The sequence below is a fragment of the Anabrus simplex genome, chromosome 1, assembly GCF_040414725.1.
Source record: "Anabrus simplex isolate iqAnaSimp1 chromosome 1, ASM4041472v1, whole genome shotgun sequence".
Classification (NCBI taxonomy): Eukaryota; Metazoa; Arthropoda; class Insecta; order Orthoptera; family Tettigoniidae; genus Anabrus; species Anabrus simplex.
In genome coordinates, this window is record NC_090265.1 from 167,152,270 (window position 1) to 167,170,471 (window position 18,202).

The 18,202-nt window shown below is 39.4% G+C and overlaps 1 protein-coding gene across 2 annotated transcripts in view; it reads right to left on the reverse strand.

Annotated features, from left to right (window-relative positions):
• The window catches only part of LOC136858818 (probable cytochrome P450 304a1), a 365,722-nt gene that overhangs the window by 183,821 nt on the left and 163,699 nt on the right, over positions 1–18,202 (reverse strand). For both annotated transcript variants that reach the window (XM_068230565.1, XM_068230566.1), the window contains exon 4: positions 9,576–9,739. In XM_068230565.1, coding sequence (XP_068086666.1) covers positions 9,576–9,739 — 164 coding nt within the window. The remainder of the gene's footprint in view (positions 1–9,575; positions 9,740–18,202) is intronic.

The window sequence follows — 18,202 nt, forward strand, 5'->3', positions numbered from 1 at the left end:
AAGGAGAAATTGAAGGAACTTACCAGGAAATTGAATCTAGCAAAGAAATCAGCTAAGGATAACATGATGGCAAGCATAATTGGTGCTCATACAAATTTTAGTGAAAAATGGAAGTATATGTATAGGTACTTTAAGGCAGAAACAGGTTCAAAGAAGGGCATTCCAGGAATCATTAATGAACAAGGGGAGTATGTATGCAAGGATCTTCAAAAGGCAGAAGTATTCAGTCAGCAGTATGTAAAGATTGTTGGTTACATGGATAATGTCCAGATAGGGGATGGTTATGGAAGTAAGGAGAAATTGAAGGAACTTACCAGGAAATTGAATCTAGCAAAGAAGTCAGCTAAGGATAACATGATGGCAAGCATAATTGGTGTTCATACAAATTTTAGTGAAAAGTGGAAGGGTATAGGTACTTTAAGGCAGAAGCAGGTTCAAAGAAGGGCATTCCAGGAATCATTAATGAACAAGGGAAGTGTGTATGCGAGGATCTTCAAAAGACAGAAGTATTCAGTCAGCAGTATGTAAAATTTATTGGTTACGAGGATAATGTCCAGATAGGGGATGTGAGTAATACTAATGAAGTATTAAAATTTACTTATGATAACAATGACATTTACAGTTATAAAAGTTGAAAACTAGAAAAGCAGCTGGAATTGGTAAGATTTCTGGGGATATACTAAAGGCAATGGGTTGGGATATAGTACCATATCTGAAATATTTATTTGATTATTATTTAGGTGAAGGAGCTATACCGAATGAATGGAGAGTTGCTATAGTATCCTCTGTGCATAAAGGAAAGGATGATAGACATAATGCTGAAAATTACAGGCCAGTCAGTTTGACATGCATTGTATGTAACCTTTGGGAAAGCATTCTTTCTGATTATATTAGACATGTTTGTGAAATTAATAACTGGTTTGACAGAAGGCAGTTTGGGTTTAGGAAAGGTTGTTCCACTGAAGCACAGCTTGTAGGATTTCAGCAAGATATAGCAGATATCCTGGATTCAGGAGGCCAAATGGACTGCATTGTGATTGACCTATCTAAGGCATTCGGTAGGGTAGATCATGGAAGACTACTGGCAAAAATGAGTGCAATTGGACTAGAAAAAAGAGTGACTGAATGGGTAGGCTATATTTCTAGAAAATAGAACTCAGAGAATTACAGTAGGCGAAGCTTTATCTGACCCTGTAATAATTAAGAGGGGAATTCCTCAAGGCAATATTATTGGACCTTTATGTTTTCTTATATCAATGATATGTGTAAAGAAGTGGAATCAGACATAAGGCTGTTTGCAGATGATGTTATTCTGTACCAAGTAATAAGTAAGATACAAGATTGTGAGCGGCTGCAGGGTGACCTCGGTAGTGTTGTGAGATGGACGGTGGGCAATGGTAATGTCATAAACGGGGTTAAATGTCAGGCTGTGAGTTCCACAAATAGGAAAAGTCCTCTCAGTTTTAATTTCTGCATTGATGGGGTGAAAGTTCCTTTTGGGGATCATTGTAAGTACCTAGGTGTTAATATAAGAAAAGACCTTCATTGGGGTAATCACATAAATATGATTGTTAATAAAGGTACAGATCTCTGCACATGGTTATGAGGGTATTTAGGGGTTGTAGTATGGATGTAAAGGAGGGGGCTTATAAGTGTCTGGTAAGACCCCAACTAGAGTATGGTTCCAGTGTATGGGACCCTCACCAGCATTACTTGATTCAAGAACTGGAAAAAATCCAAAGAAAAGCAGCTCGATTTGTTCTGGGTGATTTCCGACAAAAGAGTAGCGTTACAAAAATGTTGCAAAGTTTGGGCTGGGAAGACTTGGGAGAAAGGAGACGATCTGCTCGATTAAGTGGTATGTTCTGAGCTGTCAGTGGAGAGATGGTGTGGGAGGAAATCAGTAGACGAATAAGTTTGAGTGTAAGTTGTCTTTAAAAGTAGGAAAGATCACAATATGAAGATAAAGTTGGAATTCAAGAGGACAAATTGGGGCAAATATTTGTTTATAGGAAGGGGAGTTAGGGATTGGAATAACTTACCAAGGAAGGTGTTCAATAATTTTCCAATTTCTTTACGATCATTTAAGAAAAGGCTACAAAAACAACAGATAGGGAATCTGCCACCTGGGCGACTGCCCTAAATGCAGATCAGTAGTGATTGATTAAATACTATGTAAATATGAATTAAATTAAAATGAATTAAAAACAATGTGTTGGTTAAATGAGTTAGTGAAATAAGATGGAAATGGATTTACTTATAGATAGCCTATTATAAAAAACTATTTCTATTCATTTGAACAGTTGTTAAAATGTTTCCAGCACTTTATCACAAAAATATTCCACTTGTCTTCTGATAAAAAGTTTTGAAAAATGTATGACTTTGCTTTGTCACAATTCTGAATATTGTTAAGTGTTCACATCATTTACTCCCTCCAAGTGGGCTGCTATTTGTTTTGAATTTACAAAATGTGTCTTGAATTGGGTTGGTTCAGGAACCTTGAAGCTGATTGCCATTTTGCTATCTGCCGTCTGTGACAGAAGGCTGCTTCAAACGTAGCTCCTCCAAGGTCACAGTAGGAGTGGACTTTTATTATTATGCTATTTGCTTTACGTCGCACCGACACAGATATGTCTAATGGCGATGATGGGATGGGAAAGGCCTAGGAATGGGAAGGAAGCGTCCATGTCCTTAATTAAGGTGGTGAAAATGGGAAACCATGGAAAATCATCTTTAGGGCTGCCAACAGTGGGGTTCAAACCCACTATCTCCCGATTACTAGATACTGGCCGCACTTAAGCGACTGCTCGGTGGAGTGGAATTTGTATCAAGGAGTGGACTTTGACAATAGCAAGAATATTGGGAAGCTTCTTTATTAATAGCACATCATTTGCTCATTTACGCACCTGACAGTTACTATGTTGCGTGCAATAGTATTCCTGATAAACCCCACACTCTGCCCTTCCCTTTTTAACAACCGTCAAGTACACTTTATAATCTCCTACCTCTTCTTCATTATCTCCCTTTACCCAAATATCATTAACTCATAGCACATCCAGATCCATCCTCTTTGCTGACTCAGCCAGTTCTATTTTCTTTCTTCCAAAAACCCCATTAATATTAATGACACCCCACCGAATTCCATTTTGTTTGTCATGTTATTTCCAAGGAGTCCTTCACCTGTCAAATCAAGTGAGACTCCATTACTCCCATAGGTTCAAGGTTTGTTTGAAACGTTCTGAGCATTCTCGGTGAAAATTCTGTGAAACAGGATGCTACCCTACTTACACATAGTCCCAGTGAGAATATCTCCTCTAATGGGTTAATAACCACCGGTGAATTGTACAGTCCTAGCTACAAGGAGAGCCATGACTCCGAGATGTCCACTCCCATTTCTTAATAACCAGTATTCCGACTCTCAGGACCACTTACTAGGCCACTCAGCCATTGCCCATGGTTCACTAACTAGGACATGACTACGGTTTATTTTATTTATTTAAACAGCCAGCCGCGCGGTGTAGAGGTAGCATTCCTGCCTCTTACCCGTAATTAGATTCCCGGCCAGGTCAGGGATTCTCACCTTGATGTGGATCCATTGTTGAACACTGGGCTGTATGTCATGTTCTGGTGTTGGTAATTGACAGTTTTTATCAATACTGTGCAAGAAGGTGAAGGGAAGTACAACGGAGCTGGGCGTGGGGCCATCTTATTATTTTTAGCGAAACAGTGACCCCATGTACACAGTGTGGATTGTGAAAATTTGGATAAGGTATAACGCACCAAAACAGACTGGAAACTTAACCACAGTCTTCAGATTTAAATCCTATAGATAATCTGTGGTGGGAGTTGAAGAAGCAGGTGCGAAAGCACAAAGTCCCCAACAAAATTACACTGAAACGAGCTGCAGAATGAGTAGCATAAGATTCTTCCTCCATTGACCCAATTGTGCAATAATCCATGCCTAGGAGGCAAGCAGCCATTATAAAAATAAAAGGAGGTTCTGCCAGGTACTGAAAATTGTGGGATCTTCCAAATGTAAGGGTGTATGCCCAATCGTTTGATTCATATAGAACACAGATAATTCAGTTAATATTTAGTTTTGTGTTGTGTAAAGTACTGAAGTCAATGAAAGTAAACATAACCTGTTGTAGAAGTGTCAAGCATACTAGTTTATGTTTGTAAATTATGTTAGGCAATTGGATAAATATACTTTGCAAACATTTATGTTAATAAACAGATTATACTTCAATTGTGAGAATGAATGTATGTACCCCTGCAGTTCAAGCAAAGGCCATCTGAGCTTACCTACCCATTAGGAAAATTTTTATGGTATGATAACGACATCGCAGGATTCTTTTTTTTTTATGAGGAACTGGCTTTGTGTAAGAATAATGTACACATGCTAGGTCGTATTCCGAAGGATGCTAGGTATTTCTTCGCCAAAAATTTATGTCACGTAATAATGTTGCATTTCAGATAATACTGAGGATTGCTGAAGAGATATAAAGCTACATCTCTTGCATCCAGTTTTAAACATAACTTAAAAGAATTTACACTGTCATCTCTTATAAAGTGATACTACTAATCAAAATTCATATTGTAGAATATTTTATTGATAGTGTCTACTCTACAGTTCATTTTTTGAAGGTGTAGTCTGCAGGTTAGAATTCACCCACAGTAACCTCTGCTTGTCGTAAAAGGCAACTAAAAAGGGACCGAATATCTCCCAGTATAAGGAGATTCCCTACCCCAGATGCCAACAGTCTCCTTGAGAGTGGCTGAGCGGGTGTAGGTCTGGGCACTCTATTGTCCAAGGTGCAAGAAATTGCCCCTAAAGGTGGCGGAACCGAGTGTTGGTCAACGGCAGTAGAATGCAGAAGGCAACGGGAAACCACTGCATTAAAGGTCCTGAAGGACATCCCTATAAATTCACATAACATGGCTCAGAAATTAGTATCTGGAGTTTCAATTCCCCCAATCGGATCCCCGGGGGGGAAATGCTGCGAACATAGTTGTGAAAGATTGTGTACTTGACAGTGCTAGGAAAATCAAAATCTATGACAAGAAATTTTGTGTTGCTACTTGGAATGTACACAGTTTGTATATGAGTGGAAAACTAGCAAATATGGAAGCAGAAAGATGTAGATTGAAAGTAAACATCCTTGGATTGAGTGAAGTAAGATGGACTGGATCAGGAATTCAGAACACGAAGGAAGGATATATGTACTCCTCGGGAGAAACTGACACCAGTCACAGATACGGAGTTGCTGTGCTTATTTCATCAAAGATCGCAAATTCAATTATGGATTTTGTACCACTTAATGATAGAGTAATGTTGCTGAGGTTACAAACATCACATCGGATCATGAATGTTATTCAGGTCCATATTGTGACGTAAATAGCACATTGAATTATTCTGTATGAGACGATAATGGTGGATAAATAGAATGATGATGGACGTAAGAAAATGCAACTAAGATTGTAGAATATTCAATTGCAACCAACCATCAACACAGCACGTAGTATAGAAAATAAGTAGTATAGTTTGACACTGGTCTGACCAGCGTGGTACCGTAAACAACGCAAGCGAAGCAAGATACGGCACACAGTGAAAAGGATTACTGACCTTGACCAGAATAGGCGTACGCAGCATTAACCAAAGTTCACTTTTCAAATACAAAGTGGAAGTAAATAAGCAGAGTGCGCGAAAAAGCTTTTTTCTGAGACCATTCCAAAGGTGTGCGTGGTAAGTACAATTTAGGGAGGAGTATAGGAAAGGCCGAAACAGTAATCAGGGAAACAGAACCAACTGTATTTTCATAATAGACATGTATTGTAATGACAACAAAAATGGTCACACGAAACAAAGTAGAATGATTATTTGAAAAGAATGACTATGTTCAGCAGTAAACAATCGAAATATGAATAATATCACCATAAAATAGGGCAAAAAAATTGATTCAGAAAACCAAATGGATTATCAATATTTAGTTGTTTGACACAAAAGGGATTAGACACCATAAGATTGACTAGAATTTAAGAACAAGTATCCTACCGATATATATTACCACACAAACTATAAAAGAAATTTTAAAAGATACCTAGGCCACTGTACAATATAAATAAAAAAAACCCACAGGATAGGATCAAGGAAAAATAAGGGATAATGGGAAGAGAAAATAGTATCCAAGGGCTGGCAAAGGGAAAAGAAAGATATAGCCTGCAACTAAATTTATAAAGTAGTGAGCTCACACCGAAACTAGGCATAAATGAGAGTTTCGAAAGTCACAGATAGTACAGTCAGTTTCTTGCGTCTGTTCACAGAAATTTATATCCTTTCTCATTCACATTTCTTTCTTTCACTTCTAATTGGGGAATGAAATTTAAAAAATTCAAGTATGATCTTGAAATAGAACACGAAAGTCTACAGCTTTGTCTTGCTGTCACAGCAAGTATAAAGTTGCATTTCCAGCCAAAAAGGGCATATTGGGAAAGGAAAATAGTTTCATGTGAAAAAGTGGAAAGAAATTAAAACTCGCTCACCCAGCCAGCGGTCTTGAGTTCGGATCTTGAGCAGTAGACGAAGTAAACATCGCATACGGGCCAGCCATAAATGCGAATAAAAGGAGTCCTCCCTCCACACAGTTTGTTGCACAAAGTCGGACTCGCTGATCGAGGCCAGAGCAGGCCTATTTATATCGCAAAAGAAGAGTCCAGAAGGAGCGAGAGCGCATGGTGATGACACAAGCAGCGTGCAGAGGGGAGGGGACGGAGGGAGAGCAGTAGTGAAGCACAGAGCCGGTTGAGCGAGCGGACGGAACACACGCAGAGGTTAGAAGCAGCAGTAGACCAGTTGAAGAGGTAGAATTGTAGAGATAAGGGAGCACGTTACAATGCACAAACTGCTGATAAGGATGATGATAATGAAGTAAAAGCATTCTATGACACCGTAGAGGAAGCTATGAAAATAACTAAGAATGGAGAAATAACATTGGTCATGGGTGATTTTAACTCAAAATAGGGGCTGGCATTGAAGGTAATACTGTAGGCGGACATGGTCTCGGTGAACGTAACATAAGAGGAGACAGACTTGTTCAGTTCTGTATGGAGCACAATTTGTTTGTCTCTAACACATTCTTCAAACTTCCTTCTCAGTGGCTTTACACATGGCTATCACCCGCCGATAACGACGAAAAGATCATAAGAAATCAAATTGATTTCATTTTGGTAAAGCAACAACTACAGTATGTGACATCTGTTAAGACGCATCCCGGTGCTGATGTAAATAGTGACACAATCCACTTGTAATGGACCTTAAAATGACACGTTTTAGAAAAATTAAAAGAATTGTTAAACCATCCAAGCATATAGATATTAGGAAACTATTGGATCCCAAAGTAAGAACTAATGTTGGAACTGCACTGGAAAAGAAGATGGAATTAATAAGATACACTGAATAATCAGAAGTAGAATCCACATGGAACGCCATTAAAGATAGTGTGATTGAAATCCAGGAAAACAGAAACTGGACACTGCAACAACATCAAAAGACAGAGCTGGATGACAGATGAAATTCTAGAACTTATGGATGAAAGGAGAAAACACAAAAATACAGATCACATTCAGTACAAAACTCTAAACAAAGCTGTACACAGAAAGTGTAGAGAAGCCCGAGAATTATGGATGACAGACAGGTGTAAAAAAATTGAGATCCTTCAAGAGAAGCACGACTATTTTAACTTGCATAAGAAAGTGAAGGAACTTGGTGGTTTGCAACGGAGACGATATGGCCAAATTTGAGAGATGCCAATAATGAAATCATCTTGGGTATGGAAGAGAAACTCAAACGATGGAAGGAATATATAGAAAATCTCTTCAAAGATGACAGAAATGATCCTCCTTCACCTGACAAGTAAATAAATGAAAATAGCCCTGAAATAACAAAAAGTGAAGTTTTACATGCCGTAAAACTTCAAAAGAAAGGTAAAGCAACTGGACCGGATGGTGTGTACGCTGAAGTTTTCAAAGTAATAACAGAACAGGATCCTACCGGCCTGAATATCTTAACATCATTATTCAATCAAATATATGTATCAGGAGAAATACCATCAGACTGGCTGAAATCAAACTTCATACCTCTACCGAAGGAGCCTAACTCATCTCAGTGCGATGATTATCGTATGATAAGTTTGATGTCGCATGTGCTCAAAATATTCTTGCGAATCATTCACACTAGAATATACAAAAAATGTGAATCCCACATGGATCAGAATCAGTTCAGTTTCCAAAATGGCGTTGGTACACGTGAGGCACTCTTTTCGTTAAATGTGTTGTTGCAGAGGTGCAGAGATATGAATGTTGATGTCTATGCATGTTTTATAGACTATAAGAAAGCTTTTGATTGTGTCAGGCACAATAAGCTGATAGAGATTCTGAGATCAACAGGTATTGACTCCAGTGACTTACGTATAATCAGTAACCTGTACTGGAATCAGTTTGCAAATGTCAAAACTGATCAAGGAACGTCAGAAACTGCTTCGATCAGCAAGGGTGTCCACCAGGATTGTGTACTGTCACCTCTGTTCTTTAACATTTACTCAGAGGCAATCTTTAAAGAAATATTGGCAGACTATAGTGGGATCAAAATTAACAGGAAAATCATCAACAACATCAGATATGCAGATGATACTGTTGTCATAGCTGATGACATGCCTGCCCTTCGGTGCATGATAAACTCCTTAGTTCAGCACAGTGAAGAGTTTGGATTATATGTTAACCCCTCAAAGACGAAACTGATGGTGTTCTCTACAAAGACAATTCAGACAAATGTCACAATTAAAGATAAAATAGTTGAGCAAGTGCCATCTCTCAAATATCTGGGTACCATCTTGGATGACCAATGTAACTCCAAACGAGAGATAATGTCTAGAATTGACCAATCTAGGAAACAATTCATTACCATGAAGAAATTCTTTGTGAGGTCAGATCTCAGTCTCCAACTACGAATTTGTATGATCCGCTGCTATATATTTTCTGTTCTCCTATATGGATGTGAAAGCTGGACTCTAGATCCAATCATAGAAAAATGTATTGATGCCTTTGAAATGTTCCTGTATCGCCGTCTCTTTCAGATATCCTGGATAATGAAAATCCCCAATGCCAAGGTCCTTCGTCGGATGAAAAAGCAAAAAGAACTACTGCTCACCATAAAACAGAGGAAAACACAATACCTAGGACATATCATGAGAAGTGAGAGGTATCAGTTATTACAGCTTAGGAAAGATACAGGGGAAGAGATCTGTTGGGAGAAGAAGAAATTCATGGCTGAAAGACCTTCGAAGATGGCACTGCTGTACTTCAGAAGTGGCATTCCATTCTGCGCTGTCGAGATCAGAGCAGGTTACGTGGATCGCCAACCTCCGCTCGGAGACGGCGTCTTAAGAAGAAGAAGAAGAAGAAGAAGAAGAATTACATTGATAAATGACAAATAGAAGTAAAAAGTCAGTGTAATATGTATGAGAGGAATATCTACAATTTTTGAGAAGTATCATTAGGTTAAAGAAATACCTGCATACCTCATCTTTCCAGTCACCATTAAACAATTCCACTATATTGCGCACTTCATCTTGCATTACAGCCTCAGTCATATTAAAGCGTCGACCAAATCCAAAATCCCTCATTTGCCTCAGGAAGAAACGGCGCAGTACTGTCCATTCTGGGCCATCATTGAATAGTATACCTGTAGAAATAAGAATATACAAAATAGTTTTAATGTGCCAGGAATTAGTTTAAATTAGAAACAAAATGAATTGAGTGCTCCTGGAGATCTGCATGTAAGAATATTTTAATATTTCATTACACAGTATGCAGTGAAACCTGCATGAAGTGGCCACCAGTCGTTCTTCCAAAATGTGGCAGTTTGGACTGGTGGCTGTCAAACTAAGTAGTGATATGCTTGGGCCCGGCTCGAGCTGCTCGAACAGATGACATCAGAATTTGAACAAGTTCAAGCTTTGCTTGAGCTTTTGTGTGCACCATAAACTAGTGCCTTGCTCTTTATTTTCATTCTTAAAAAAATTACTAATGGCATTTGGCCTCGGAAGACCATGCAGCCAGTATTTACACAATGAAACATTTATAGATCTACGTGGTTGAAAAGGAATCATCTATATATTATAAAAGAACAAGTCCTGACTGACTGACTGACTGATTCATCATCGCCGAGCCCAAACTACTGGTCGTAAAGAAATTAAAATTAAAATTTTGAGGATACATTTATCTTACAATGTAGGTGCTCACTAAGGGAGGATTTTTCAATATTCTGTCGCTAAGGAGATGGAAAGGGGGATGAATTCTTATAATGAGTGTATCTATAACTCAAAACTTTAAAAGTTTACAGATGTAAAAATTGGTATTTAGAATCTCCTTCAAAAATAAGGAAAAATATTTTTGTTTTTTGGAAAATCTCACTAGGAGGGGTGAAAAAGGGTGGAAAAGGAGTTGAATGCCTTTAATGAGGATACTTATATCTCAGAAACTGAAGATATTACAGACCTGAAAATTGGTATTTGGAATCTCGTTTAAACATAAAGAAAAACGTATTTCTTGTTTTTCGAAAATCCAATTAATGGGGGTTAAACAGGAGTGACAAATGAGGTGAATTCTTAGGAAGTCTATATCTACAGTATATCTCAGAAACGTAAAATGTTACAGACGTAAAAAGTGGTAGTTGTAATCTCCTGTAAAATTAAAGAAACATGGGTGATTTGTTTTTGGAAACTCCACCTAAAGGGAATTAAAAAGGGGTGAAATTTTAAAATGAGCATGTCTACAGTATATCTCAAAAACTCAATATATTACAGAAGTGAAAAAAGTTATTTTTATCTCTATTTAAAATAAACATTTTTTTTTTGTTTTCGGAAAAATCACTTTGGTAGGGGTAAAAATGACTGAAAACGGGATTGCTTTTTATTAGAATACTGACATCTGGGCCACACGCCCTCCCATCGCAGAAACAATCCCAGTACAAAGAAATACCATGAGAGAATTTGAGGCGTAGATCGCGACTAGGAAAGGCCAAAAAAAGCCTTGAACTGGAAAAGAGCCTCTTTACAAACTAAAATAGTAAGAGGCTAATTCTATAACTAATAAAATTCAAGTACATGTAATAAGGTTTTATTAAAATCATAAAATAAGGTAGGAAGAAAGGAAAATAATCAATGAAAAGGATAATAACGGGTACATACTTAAGCAGCCCTGGTCCAGTTGGTGGCACAACATTGTTGTGTGAGCATGAAGTAACAAAACCCCAAAAAATATTAAAACATTCGCCGAGCTCACTCAGTTAAGTAAAATACCATTATTGAATGTGCCAATATTAATATTGGTGCAACAGACCGAAGGAGATCGTTCTTTCCACGAGTATATTTCAATTCATTTTACACACGACATTGTTCGGACATCACCCTCATAGTAACAATCACCACAGATCGTCAAACTCCCTCGCATAAAGGGGAAAAACCCGAGCTGAAAAATAACATAAAATAAGCAAGATATCAGAGAAATAACTCCGGAACAAGGAGATAATATTAATAACCAAAGGGGAAAATCCCAGGCATGCCCGTAGCCTAAATGAAAGAAACATAAAACATGGCGGCCCTATATGTAACCGAGCGGCCAAGACAGGTGCGAAGGCAAAAGAAATAGCACTATAAGAAAATATATCAATAAGATACAGAAACAAGATCAAAATGTAAATTCAGCTGATTGATACGTCATTCTTTCACTCCCCTCTCATACTAACTTTCGCGCACACATTCAGGCACAGCCGTGATCGACAAGCAATATGATCACCAGCGTCAGTCAAACGACGAACTCAATTTCATGTAGCATGACTCAAAGGCCACAAAGTTGTGTGGACAGGACAAACGAATTCATCTGTGAGATCAGAGAAATCCCGCAGTTATGCACAAACCCATCAGGATTCGCACTTCGTACGACATGAGTGGAAGCTCGTGCAAACACAAAGGGCAGTCATCGCATGGCAAATTACATAAAAATGCAGCGCACATGAACAGAAGTAATATGAGACACAGGAATCAATGTATCATAATCACAATACCCACAAGAACAACATGCAATCCATTCATACTGCGGAGCGAACGACACATATCACTAGAAGAAACATTACGAAAGAATAGCCGAAAAATAATACGAAAGAATACCCATACCTGAAGTAGCCTATATTAACCAGCAAGGAAAAGAGAAGGATGGTGGTATAGGCTAGGTTTGAATCGTTTAAAGACTTTTCTGGAAGTCAAAAACGGAACTCCGATCTGCGTGGGGTCCATTTTTATTCTTCACTCAAAACCAAGGCAAAGATTTGAGTCAAAGAGATAAAATTCACACCTCGTCGGAAAGATAAGACCATTTGTGTCCAACATCGAGGGAGCTGCCCTCCCTAGTATGATCACGGAAGTTGTTAAGTCATTCAAGGTGAATCCAGAAGAGGCCATTAGCAATGACAGAACAGTAACATTTATGAACTTGCCATGCAGATATGGCTCACCATCACACTGTCCCCTTTTTAAAATGTGTCTTATCTTGTTGATCAGACAAGGAGACACATTTTAAAATGAGGTTCAAAACCTTAAACCTAAAGTTCGCGCACTATTTAATACTACGGATCTATAATCTAACTAAAACTATAAATATACAGGTTTACACACGATTACAACAGTGAGTTAAGACAATGCACAATAAAATGCAGTCCACTTCGATCTGAGGTTCTTACACTCTTGAATAATATCCCGCTGATTCAATCAGTCCATTTTAAATAATTCCTTCAATACGTTCACGAATTAGGAGTCAGATAGTCAAGGGAAACATCGTAATCAAGGATAACTTCGTCACGTACTCAAAGGACTCGGAATTTGTTTCGTTCCATCTTCAGTGAGCTACAGCGATATTCCTTTCCTTCCCTTTTTATTTTCCTGAAAAGGAAAAGAACTTTAGAACACTGGTAATTACACAACAATGCAAGATAAACATATGTTAGCATCAAAATATAATGGAATAGACATAAGTGTTTACGTGCATCGTTGATGTTAAGGCTTCAATAAAGACACATGAGCCTTTGATATCCTCTTACCGGTACTCATAAGATCCTCCAGTTTTTTTTAAAATTAATTTATTGGCTTTAGGTGCCAGACCAAACAGCCAGCTAGATATACATTAGATAACAAAGCATATACATTAAATATACACTTAGAATACATATACACCTATGAATCTTCCATAGTATTATAGTGGTATTACGTTCCGAGCCTGTACAGAATGCACGCACACACATACGAAGAGAGAGAAAAAAAAGAACAAATTGGGGCACTGCAACTGTAATATGTTTACGTAGTTTTCCTGAAGTAGTATCACATCAAACTTTATAATCTTAAATCGGTGTCTTTTAAGAATAAGGCGATTGCATTATACGCTTCTGGTTGTTGGGATGATAAAATGCACTGGATGTTGAGTGGTAGTTGGAAGTTCAATGAAAGTAAAGTTGTTATAAATTTTTCCTGCTGTACATTATAAAGATGGCACGAGAAGAAGATGTGGTTGAGGTCAGCGATTGCTTGGCTGTCACAGGAACAGTAGGGCGAGTTTAGGACTCCTATCCGATAGAGATGATTTGCAAAACTGCCGTGGTTGAACCTCATGCGAATAAGAGAAGTGATGTATCGGCGACAAGCATTCCATTTGGAGAACCAAGGTGAGTGAGGAGGGTATGGTTGGACTGCAGCGTATTGTTTTCCCCGTTGCCCTTTTGTAATATACCATTCTTCTTCAATTTGCGTCCAGGAACGCTGCTTGATACGTTGCACGTAGTCTCGAATAGACACTGGTGAATCTAACCGTTCGCCCAAATGCGTTGCTGCTCTAGCGAGCCGGTCAACATACTCGTTGTGTTTGATACCTTTATGACTAGGTATCCAAAGAAAGTGTACAGCAATATTGAGGCGAGTAAGTTGTCGAATTCTCTGAATGATCTGAATTTGATGAACCGTTAGTTTGTATGTAGCAGGTGACTGTAAAGTCTTCAAGACACTGAGAGAGTCAGTAATTATAAGAACTGCAGAAGGTTTAACTCTTAAACTGTATGCTAGAACTTCGGAAATAGCGACAGCTTCTGCTGTAAAAATAGACCAGTCATTTGGTAAAGTGAATAAACGAGATTCTTCAGTTGCGGGACAGTAAAAAGCGCATCCCACTGCAGATGGTGAGGGTATTTTTGAGCCATCAGTGAAGATTTGAAGAGCATTGGGCCACTGTCTTTGAGTATATTCCACAAAGTAAGACTGAACTGTGGTTAGAGGAAGTAAGTCTGTTGTAAAAAGATGTATTGGAACAGAAAACAATAAGTAGGAGTACGGAATCTCAAAAGCAAGGCAAGACTTGTGGGGTGTTGACGATGGAAGTATGGGGCGTAGAAACTGAAGACTGTTCAGAAGGCATATATTTTTCATCCATTTTCGGTGTCCGTGTTCTCTCATAACTGTTTCTAAATCATCCAGACTGCTGCAGATTGGTGGTTCATTGTTGTACATCCTGGATAATACAAATTTGTCTGCTAAATATTGTCGACGTACAGCAAGAGGAGGTTCGACGCACTCTAGTAACAACGCATTTGTTGGGGTCGAAGCCATTGCTCTAATGCAGGTTCTGACACAGCTATATTGTATTCTGTCCAGCTTGCGCAAAGCGATTTTGCTTCCGTTACGATAAAACATACTCCCATAATCCATTTTTGATCGGATCAAACTGCGATATAGGAGGAGGAGAACACAGGGATCAGCCCCCCACCATGTTCGGGTGAGAGCACGAAGAATATTCATAGATCTTTCCAATTTTGGTGTAAGCTCAGATATATGTGGCGACCATGTCAGTCGAGTGTCATATGTGAGACCTAAAAGCCTTGCCTGAGGTTTGACTCTGATGTTGTATGGACCCAAGTTCAAGGTTAAAGGTAGGACTCTCAGGTATTTTCGCGTAAATATCACTACTTGAGACTTGGAAGGTGATAGGGATAAATTATTTTCAAGGAGCCAATGGTCTAATTGATATACAGCTAAAGCCATGTGGGCTTCTACAGTCTGGAGAGAGCTTGCACTAGTATATATACACACATCGTCAGCATATTGTAATATTTTAATCCTGGGTGAAAATATGGTCTCTAGATCACTGGTGTAAATGGTGTAGAGCAGGGGACTAAGCACAGCACCTTGAGGCAGACCTTGTGAGACTTTCCGTGGGCCAAGTAGTTTGTCATGATAACGCACATATATCCATCTGGTGTGTAGAAGATTGTAAATCCCCTTGATGAGCGGATGAGGAAGGCCGAGGTCCATCAATTTAGATAATAATCTTGAGATATCAACATTGTCGTATGCAGCAGAAATATCCAGAAAAAGTGCAAGCATATAACTGTTCAAAGCAAATGTCTTATATATGTCCGTAGTGAGCAGTGCATGACTATCATAGGTACTTCTTCCTTTTCAAAACCATTCTGAGTTCGTGGTAGAAGATTGTGAAATTCTAGCCACCATTCGAGTCGAAGTTTAATCATACGCTCGAGGGTTTTCAGTATACATGAAGACAAGGCGATAGGACGGTAAGCGTTTGGATCCTCTGGTTCCTTTCCGAATTTGAAGATGGGTATCACAATCTGTGTTAGCCAGGATAATGGAAATTCTCCTTGAGACCATATTTCGTTTATGATCCGAAGCAGCCACTGTAGAGCATGGATTGATAAATGGGCCAGCATCGGGTAACAAATATTATCAAAACCTGGTGCAGTACTGGAGTACTGTTTTATTGCATTTTGCAGCTCAGCCAATGTGAAGGGAGAGCATAAAAAATGAGTACTCGGGTTCGTGTTGAAATGAAGGGGTTGAGAATCAACAAACGGTGGAGCTATTTTGTCAAAGAATCCCTCTATACAGGCTGGTGAGATCGTATGGGATCGTGGACTATGATCTTTGTGGCGGAAGGCTTTGATTTTGTTCCAGACGTCGGAGATGTTGGCATTCCTATCTAATGATGCACAGAATTCCTTCCAGCTGTGTCTTTTCCTTTCTTTCAAAAATCTCCTTACTTGAGCTGTAGTGTGCAGACATTGCTGGTACCTCTCAAAAGTGGGTTGTTCCCGGTATTGCCGAAGCGCTGTCCGTCGTCGTGCAACAGCTCGAGAGCAGTCTGGGGTCCACCAGACAGCTGGTTTTCCTGTGTGTATAGATCCAACTTTCTTCAGGGGAATCGAATCGGATGCAGCTTTCTCCATAGCTGAGATATAGAGGTTGTAGCTGACACCACTAGGATTTTGCAGTGGAAGGCGTAATATCTCTTCATCCATATTGGCTGTAAATACTGGCCAATTTGCTTTAGAGCAGTTCCATTTTCCTGTTGACACTTTCTGCTGATGAGGTGGAGGAGAAGTCTCTATTGTGATCAAAATGAGAAAGTGGTTAGAACCCCCAGAATCGGTAAGGACGGACCAGTTGGTGGACAAGGATAAAGAGGGGTTGGCAATAGTGAGGTCAACTGCCGATTTCTGCCGATTCGGTGAAGGAACCAACGTAGGGGAATGATCATTCAGGATGACTAAATTATAATGTTCGACCATATTGACTATATCATTGCCGTAGCGATCGGTGGTTGGACAACCCCATGCTGTGGAGTGAGCGTTGAAGTCTCCACAGATGATCTGTGGGGGAGGAAGTTGCGACATGATTTCTTGCCAAATATCCAAGGTGACTGCTGTTCTCGGTGGCCAATATCCAGATGCTATCGTAAGAGTTCTAGAAGGTAGTTGTATACTAGCTGCAATCAGTTGAAATGGCGATGGTACACTACGTTGGATAGCTGTCTGTAAGATAATGCCGTGTGTACCAGAATAGCAACGCCACCATATCCATCATCACGGTCTTCCCTTAATATGGTATAGTTGCGAAAATGTATATATCTTTGAGGTTTGAACCATGTTTCTGACAGGACAACAACGTGAGGGTTTATATTGTGAAGTGTATTATCAAGACTCTCTTTGTTTGAAATAGCCGATCGTGCATTCCATTGAAGAATTTTAAATGCCATTATGAGCTTGGAAAATCTGTCGCAGAATATACTTGATCGCCATGGGTTGTAGAGAGTCAGATGGTTGAGACGAAAATAGTTGGATCAGTAAGGTAAGTAGCCATGTCCCAGATAGTGCGATTATGGATGCATTTTGGCTTTGAATCTCACGCTGTAGAACACCTCTGTTCGAGATCACCGACCGGCCGTTCCACTGTAAGATTTTAAAGGCCATTTTCAGAGGCGAAAATATTGGTAATCATGTCGCGGATTGTCGTTGGATGAATGTTGCTGGATGCTGAAGATTGGAGCTGACCTACGATGAACATAATAATATTGAATATATGCTCAATGAGTTGTTCGTTCTTTTGAGCAGGATTTGATGCTACGCGGTGGGGTTGGGGAGGGTAGGGATTGTGAGTAATCGGAGTAACAGGTAAATGTGGAGGAATATAGGCCAGTTGAGAAATTGGTGGGAAATGGGATTTGAAAGGTTATACCGGACGTCTTGACGAGTTTACAGGAACTGAAGTTTTACGCTGAGAGGCGAGTGGATGGTCGAGTTGTTGGTTAAATGTTGAATGGGGAGAGATCTGTTGTGTGATATTCCATGGGGTATCTTCCTTCATTGGTGGCTCTGCTGTAATACTTGGTGTCAAGGGCTCATGTTGTTTTGGAAAGTTTCTTGCTGTTGACATGTTAGAGGTTGCAGAAATATTAGGTAGCGGGGGAAATTCCACCTGATTTTGATAATTAACTGGTGGGCGTGCCGCTGAGTCCGCGTACGCTCTGTTGTTATAAATATCAAGCGCAGCCACTTGAGAGATATTGTTAAATGCCATAAGTTCCTGAACAGAAATCCACTTTTTATATTCTGTGCAGTTTTTATCAGTGGAGAGATGAGCTCCTTTGCAGTGAACACAACAGGGAGTAATTAAATCTGAACACTGACTAATATCGTGAGGCCCTGAGCAACGGCTACAGCGTTGAGCACTTCGGCATTGCAGGCTAGAGTGATTGAATCTGAGGCATCGTTCACATAATCGTACAGACATCACAAATGGTTGCACTGGGCTCC